At 39.9% G+C, this 8,647-nt stretch overlaps 1 protein-coding gene across 1 annotated transcript in view; it reads right to left on the bottom strand.

Annotated features, from left to right (window-relative positions):
- Window positions 1-1,251: 1,251 nt before the first annotated feature.
- Window positions 1,252-8,647, bottom strand: part of LOC139968930 (uncharacterized) — a 48,134-nt gene continuing 40,738 nt past the window's right edge. The window contains exons 13-14 of the mRNA XM_071973554.1: window positions 7,551-8,630; window positions 1,252-6,922 (exon numbers count right to left, since the gene is read on the bottom strand). Of these exons, the coding sequence (XP_071829655.1) occupies window positions 6,531-6,922; window positions 7,551-8,630 (1,472 nt within the window). The 3' untranslated portion in view covers window positions 1,252-6,530. The remainder of the gene's footprint in view (window positions 6,923-7,550; window positions 8,631-8,647) is intronic.

The raw sequence follows: 8,647 nt of genomic DNA, 5'->3' as shown, positions 1-8,647 counted from the left end.
AAAAATAATAGAAAACGGTCGAAATGTACTGAAAAGAATCACAATCTATAAATTCGCTAATAAAAACAACTACATTCAGTTCAGATTCTTATTAGTAACTGGAAAATATTCATGCCTGACGACATACATCAATTTCGTCAATTTTTTTCTCTCATTCTCCTATTTCAGCGCCCCCCTAAACCCGGCGCCCGGGCCCTCCCTTGACCCCCTCTAGCTACGCCACTGATTTTTAGGTAATTCACACGAACACTGCATAAGAAAAGTGACGTAGACTCGTGTTCGAATAAATGACGGAGTTGGGCATGGGTGGGCAGGGGTTTGCGATTCGGATGAGGCTTATCTGTCAGACAGCCTCATCCAATAAAAAGTGGGGTTATTTTTGTCCTTAGAACTGGTTGGTTATACTAGGGCTAAGATTATAAAGGCCCATAAAGGAAAAAGAGAAAACAAAGAATGCAGGCCTTCATGCCTTAGGCATTGAGACCCCACTGGCCTACCCTGAACACTTTGCTCATAGTGAGAGTTTGGTTCTCTATGGCACTAAAATTTAACCAATGTTACTCTCTGGTCCAGGTAAAAGAAAAAAAAAAATAATTGTAAAACCTTAATCTACACCATATATTGATATATAGGTGTTTACAAGGTTTTCACAATTTGACACCTGGTGACCCCAAATGACCTTGGACTTCGACCAAAAACAGTAGGCTTTTTGTACTCAATGTGGTACTTCTACACTATAAATATGAGGTCATCCCAAGCTTCCTTCTTGAGATATCGTGTTTACAAAGTTTTCACAATTTCACCTCTGGTGACCCCAAATGACCTTTGACCTCCACCAAAAACAATAGGCTTCTTTTACTTAATGTGGTTCTTCTACACACTAAGTATGAAGTTGGTCCGACCTTCCTTCTCGACATATCGTGTTTACAAGGTTTTCACAATTTCACCTCTGGAGACCCCAAATGACCTTTGACCTCCACCAAAAACAATAGACTTCTTGAACTCAATGTGGTACTTCTACACACCAAATATGATATTGGTCGGACCTTCCCTTCTCGATATATCGTGTTTACAAGCTGGGCGTCACAAACGCACACACACATAAGCCATCATGAATGCAAAGGTTATGATTATCATCGAAACCAAAAAACAACAACATAAGAACCCTCAGCTAATGTTGTCACACAACCTCCTGCAAGCTAGCTAAAAGCATGATAATTGTACAACAATAACAATAAAATGAAAGAAATGTTCTGTTTCATCATATAATTGTATATTTCCGTACATCATATTTTCATTCCAAAATACATGCATTTAACATTTACATACACACATTACCTGCATGCATTTAGTGTTAGGATCAGGTTCTAGGGATCAGGATCAAATATCAAAGCAATGTAAACTGCTGTCTCCATCATAATGTACAACAATAACAACAAAAATGAGAAAAAACAACATGACAAAAAAAAAACACTTTGACTACTCGTTTAGAGGGCAAGAAATCTGGGTTTTATGTTCTTTTTGATGACTAATGACACAGTTTTCTAAGGTTTCATCATACTAATAGTGAGATTCAAGTTCAAATACATAATCCAACTTCATACGGTGATCTTCACCATGACATAACTGAACTATCAACTAGTCAATGGAGATACAGATGGCAACAATTGCTGAAGAAAATAAGACGAACAGTAACAAAAAAAGGAAACACGATTAAAAAACAAATTACTTTTTTGGCAAGGGTATGACATAATCTAAGTGTTGTCAGCTTGTTGTTATCTCTTGAAGGTAACATAAGCAAAATACAAGTATTGGGTGCCATGTATTAATACAAAATGGTGATAGCTGAGAAGGCTCTTCTGTTCTGTCCTTCAAATAATGAGTGGAAGAAGTTTAATTAGACTTTTTTGACATCAGAACCGACTACTTAAAGACATATCTGAAAGTTGTGACCTATATGTTAATTTTTGTTGCACAAAAACCAAAACAAGCTCTTCAATTTTCCAACCTGTGACTGTTTTGTAATGAATACCTTACAATATTTTCACATTTTTTTAAAAATCTTCTAGAGGATTCTCTATCGAATTTTAATGATTTGGCTGTTGCCTTTACACTTCTGCATTCAAAGCTACGTTTAATCGAGACCGCAGTAGGACGTAGTTTCTGTGGGTCCTTCTGTAAGGTGCACTCTGACACACCTCTACAGTTGACTTAAAATTCATGACTAAAAGAAAACCAACCCATCCTTTAGCCCAGGGATGGGCAACCTTTTTGAATGAATGGGCCAGATATAAGGGGTGAAAAATTGACTGGGCCACACCTAAGCAACGACCTGTTGTTGATTTCAAACTTTTGATTCCAAGGACTTTCAAGCAATAGGTGTGTGTAATTAATCTGTATTCACAAAAACATAATGTCAATACAGTACAAATTCTAAGCAGCTAGCTCGTTTTCTGTGATGATGTAAAATAGATTGATTTTTTTTTTTATGAGACTCTCACGGGCCGCAAAAAAATCACTGGCGGGCCGCATGTGGCCCCCGGGCAGTAGGTTGCCCACTAAAGACAACCGCTTAGTCTTCATGGGTACATTAAAATATCTTCTTTGTACTTGGTTATCAGCTTTGGATAACTTTACCAAATCAACCAGATGTTACTCAAAACAAGTTTGGAAGTTTTCAAACTGACCTGAGTTATTAAAACAAACCAGGTCCGTTTCACCCATAACTCTAAACAACAAAAGTAGTTAATAGCACAACCTTGCATGTAGACCTACTTATAAACTTAATTTATAGCCTAAATATGACTCTGAATGCAGCAAATCTTAATTTCTGCTGTGGGAGGTCTGACAGCCCCAGCCCCCCCCCCTCCCAACCCATCCAACATAGAAGTCATCTTCACGACCGCAGCTCATTCTTTTTCAAATCCTGGATATGCCCCTGCAAACTTAATTAAGGAGGTAAACAATAATTCCATTCCAATTAAGAGGTTTTAGTACCCCAGAGAATATATCATGGTGGTCAAATAAATCATATGCATCATATTGAAATTTTTTTGAGAGAGAAATACAGGTTTTCCTTCATTCTTTGAAATGGAACTTGACAAATCAAAGCTTAAGGAACTAAACTGAGTATTAGATATTATTAGCGACTGACTATTCCAATCAGGAATGGCTGCTTTGATACACGTACAAACTTACACAAGCTTTAACTGTAGAGTTGTGACATGCTCAGTTCACCTAATATCTAATTCCCTCAGTGAAATGAATCACAAAAGCAAACATGAAATATTACCAACGTGCAATAGAAAGTGACAACGGATACTAGCAAAAAGTGCAAAATCATTATTATTTTTTTTTTACGAAAACCAGAGACTGTTTTTCCCCACTACAGATGACAATACAACTAAGCAGGCCCAGCAGGGAGGCTGACACCTACCTTATTACCCTGTTCTTTTCTCACACCTCACAGAAGTGTGAAAATATGATCGGTGGCCATATACACAGACCCCTCTTAATGTTTTCGAGAGCATTCATAGATTACAACCAAATGCGCACTAGAACATCAGTTTTGGCAAAAAGCACAAGATTTTCAAACTGCACAGTATGACCTATGTCAAAATGCTGTGTATCACCTCCATTAGATTATGTTAAGAACTTGAAGCAAAAAAAATACAGAAATGAAAAAAAAAGAAAAAAAAGAAGCACCTTATGCACAAAAGGTAAATAGAAATGAGAAAACATGTTAAGCATATTTAACCAAAAAAAAAAAAAAACAAGAAAAAAAAAAAATCGCAAGAAAAATCATGTCATTTTCTTTCGGACTGTTCCTCCATCATGTGACAGCTAGGTCGTCAGGCAGGAAACATAAAACAAGTTAAAAGGAGTTGAGACACCATTCGGTGAGCCATTACCTTATTTTCAACTTTCAAAATAATGATAGTCCTGATAAAATTAAAAAAAATAGCTAGCATGCCACTGTCCACTTGTTGATTATGATGAGACCCCCATCCTACCCTCTTCCTCCCCCAAAAGAAAAAAAATATGAAAATAAAAAAAATAACAAATGCCATGTTAGATTAAGTCTCCCTTAGATCCAATCATACCACACCAGTTATCCGAACCAAAACTTGGTGTACTTTTTGATCACTCCAGGCAGGGAATAATTTATAAGATATAACATCGCCAAATTGCAATACAAAATGGGCAAATTGCTATGCAAAATGGGAAAAATTGCTATGCAAAAATGGCAAAGTGCCATGCAAAATTGCTATGCAAAATGGGAAAAATTGCTATGCAAAATGGGCAAATTGCTATGCAAAATGGGCAAATTGCTATGCAAAATGGGCAAATTGCTATACAAGTGCAAAGATGTATGACAGGTTTTGTACACAGGAACGGTGGTATGTTATAAGAGACAAAGTGCAGGCCTTTCAAAACTGCTACACAAACTTGAAACACTACGTAATATTCCCTACAATGGCCTTTGTAACAGCTTCACATGTGTACATTACCATGGCAACACATGGATGGTTTCAAACTGCATCTGAAAAGGTCCATACAAATAGACATTTTTTCGGGTCAGAAATACAAAGGAAAGAAAAAAAGAAATAAGGAAGCTGAAGAAAATATCTTGACCACAAGTGATGAACAGTGAAAAATCTCTTTTATTTAGGTCATTACAAAAAAGAAAAAGTAAAAAAAAACCACATTAGTCTGTCAAATATTTATTGTTTTACAAGTTAGTTATGTTTTGACAAAAAAACAAGAAAAAAAAATAATTGGCTACCATAGACCTTACATGGTGTCTTTAATAGTGGTCAAAGGTTGTGTTTACATTGTCTTAAAGATGAACCAATTAAAAAAAAAATATACAACAGTTTCAGAATAGATGTGTAGGTCTAGGTCTGCAGCAATTTTTGCATTTAAGATTTGGGACGATGGTTGTCATGATTGCCAATTGGAGCTTAAATATATCACCTGCAGATTGCACATATCTGAAAGTACTTCAACATCTGTTTGAAGTGATCACACTTTCGCCAAACATTAGAACATTTAGCCTCTGAAGAAGATCCTGCTAGGATCGAAACGTCAGGCCAACTTACTTTTACACATTCTATTACACAGGCTCTCTAGTGGATAAGCAGTTTGCTAACAGTTTTATTTTACTTTAAACCTTAGAACTATCAGTCGCTCTGACACTTTGTCAAAGTCCCTTTACTCTATAGTATGTGAACTGTTAGATTCTTCCACTGTCAAAGAATAACACTTTGTCAACTTTTGGGACTCATCAGGCCAAGGTAGGAATCGAACCCCCGAATCTTGTGTCACAAACCGAAGTCCGTACCACTCAACCACAGTGATTTCCTGGTGTGTGAATGCGTACAAATTGGCTTTGTATAACTGTCATTGAGGGCGTATGACCCAAGTGTTATGATTGTTCAGAATCCACCCCTGGTGCTTTGAATCTGACAATTTACACATATTGACACATAATCTATCAAAACTCTGCCTCTGAAGACCACCTCTCAAAGGACTGCAGTGAGCTGCTTCCTACAGTTTCATTCCAATGTCTTAAACCTCAATGAACCTGATGTTAACTTGGTTCAATAATTTGTAACGCTTTCAACAGTGACTCATCAATGTTGTCGCCCACATGGGGAACTGGTAATATATATTGTTTAAATCTTAATATCAAACATAATGATGTGTATCTATAATTGGCGGAAAAAAGAAGAAAAAAGTATAAGGTTCCCTTAAATCCTTTCATAACAAAGATCCTTGCATAGAAATCTTTCATAATCTCATTCATATATCATTCACCATTTATTTCCCTGCCATAGCTGCGTTAGCTTACTGTCATTTATTCCTCAATCACCCTCACATCTCCTCTATCAATATGACCATCGACAAAACCCACTTATCCTTTCCAAACACACGCAAAATACTGGTCTTTCTAATAGTCTTTCAATCACTCAATCACTTTCTATCCATAGTTGCTGAAACAACACTTTTTATCTAATTTTTGGTTTCAGAACCTCTTGAACCGGACATCCGTATCCAGACTTCCCAATCTAACAGTTACCAGCCTGAGACTTTTTCCACACTTTCGTTACCTCACCTGCATGAGGAATAGCACACCTTAGAAAAAACTTTTCCAAACCCTGTTTTGAAATACATTCAAACAAAGATGTGGAGATGTTCCAGAAGTAGTAGTGGTCTGTAATACCATAAGATCCAGTTCTAAGTACACTAAAAAGATTCAAACACACCAGGGATACTATGATCGCTGCTTTCAGAACTCCACCCGCAGAGTAAATTTTCTCGTAAGCAGGCTCAGAGGTTACACCTGCCCAATATGGTCTCTGGCTTTAGCATAATACTTTTGAAAAGTCTTTCTACTCTAACACATCTCTTGGAAAGTCACCCATCTTTGAAAGGGTACACGTTCAGGGTACATCTTCCAAGTTTGAGGGATTTGAAGGATTTTTCACTGTTGGTAGTTTACAATAAGACTCCTTTTTTTCTTTTTGCTAGCCAGTGGAAACCTTAGATGGAGGCGGTCGGAACGGAGCAGCTCCGAACGGATCAACCTCTGGAGGGGTCGGGGCCGTCAGGTCAACAAGCAGCGAGTTTTGGTCGTTCTGGCTGACCTTTGACCCAAACTCTGTGTGAGTTTCTCCATGCCGGGGATCAAACGGCATTCCGCTCGAGTCGAGACTCTCTTGAGAACTCCGTAAGTTAAACCGCTGCTGGCTGCCGGGACTGGACTTGATTGAGTTTGAACTGGAGCTGCTCTTACGAGACGAGCGAGAACTGTTACTATTGCTTCTTCTTCTTCTACGACCACCGGAAGACGTTCGTGACGATCTACGGAGACCACCTACTGTACTGACCACATGGGGACGTTTGCTCGTTGGCACGGCTGTGGAATGAAAAAACAAAAAAACAGTCAAACGAGGGAAGTCATGGTCATTAAGTCATTCATCCACAAGTCTGAGTTAAAAATCCCCAAAGGAGATGAGTAATAGTTTGTTCAGAAATAATCTAGAAACCAAGGGACATGTTATGCAAGCCATTTTTTTTTACACAACTGCAAATAATGTGTCACTTGGACAAGCATAGTGAAGATGTAAAGATTGTTTCCATGTTTGCTTCAAGTTCACTTGTAATTGATAAATGTACACTGAAAATAAGCAAAGGCTATTTTAATATTGTATTACATTTCCAGTTTATCTAGCAATATACCACACACAAGCCTAAATTCCTCACTCACCATACCCTATTCTATTGCCCTCCTCCTCCACCTCCCCACCCCCTTCACCTCCCCACTTTCTATATATACTGGACATTGTCAGGACAATTTCCATCAAAAACTTGGCAGATAGGTTCACGATATCACAAATTTTAAAACCCTGTACCTTGAAAATAAACAGATGTGACAATTTTTGACCTTTAACAGAATTCATCTCTTGTCCCAGCTGCATGCATCTCTACACATCTTAACGAGTGATTTCCACCCCAAACCTCGTCAAGTTGTTATATATACTTACAGGATTCTACCGTCTGTCCATCGGCCATGGCCGTGAAAGGAACAGCACCAAACAGGTCTGGCTCTCTAGTAGTGGCGGTTTCCTTGTCGTCGTCTGTCGGTGAGACGGGAGGTGTCGGGTTGCCGGTCGCAGCCGAGTGTTTCTTTGATGTGTGCTGTGATTTGGCTTTCCGCTTGTCAGACATATTACCGTGTCTCTTCTTGGCGGCAGGGAATGGCGCTTTGGCGAATATGTCTGAGCTCTCAGAGTTGGAAGAGGTCCTGCTGCCCTGACGTTGCACTGGTTTCAGTTTGAACGGGGCATTCTGGAAGGGGTCTCGGTCCTCTGCCTCCCCTGGTGGGGACATGGGAGGGGTCAGAGTGCATGGACCAATAGTGTCCTGATTGTCCTTGGAACTTTTACTCTTCAATTTAAACGGAGCCTGCTGGAAGGGGTCTGGATCATCTGTGTCGATGAGTTGGCCGATCGCCGGCTGAGGCATGTCTGTCAGATTCAGCATGGCCAGTTCTGAGTCGTCGACGTCCTGCTCGCTCTCTACCAAAGGTTGCGAACCCAAGTCCTCAAATTCTTGCTGGTCCGACTCTTCCTCGGAGTCATCCTCCGAAGACTCGTCCCTGTCCAGGAGTCCTCGGTGTAAATGGTCCTCGTCTTGCTTCACCTCCAGGGAGTCCGCATCAAAGCTCTTGTAGTCGTAGCTCTGTAAGACATTGCTGGGCTGGTATCCTTCGTGATCACTACTGGAGGGACTCTCCTTGATCCCGAACGGATCTACCGCAAACTCTTCCAGCTGCTTGTTAAAGTTGGCAACGTCTGGTCCATCCTCCTCCCCTGCGTTGACCACCACAAAGTTGTCATCAAAGGGTATGATTGGTGGGCTGGGGTTGGTATCGTCTAGTCTATCCTCCTGAAGCAGGAGCTCCGGCGATGCTATGTGTTCCTTGTTTCCCGATGGTACGAACGGTGCCGCCCCAAATGCGTCGACCCTCTCTCCGCTCAATTGTCCAGAGGTGTATGGATTTGACGTTTCGGAGGGTCGCTGGGTGTCCATTGCGTGGCCTGAATTGTTGTTCTCGACTTGAGCTGTACACGTGATACGA

The sequence above is a fragment of the Apostichopus japonicus genome, chromosome 6 (genome assembly GCF_037975245.1).
Source record: "Apostichopus japonicus isolate 1M-3 chromosome 6, ASM3797524v1, whole genome shotgun sequence".
Classification (NCBI taxonomy): Eukaryota; Metazoa; Echinodermata; class Holothuroidea; order Aspidochirotida; family Stichopodidae; genus Apostichopus; species Apostichopus japonicus.
The sequence above is the reverse complement of the archived record's forward strand: the minus strand, read 5'-3'. Positions and strand labels throughout refer to the sequence as shown.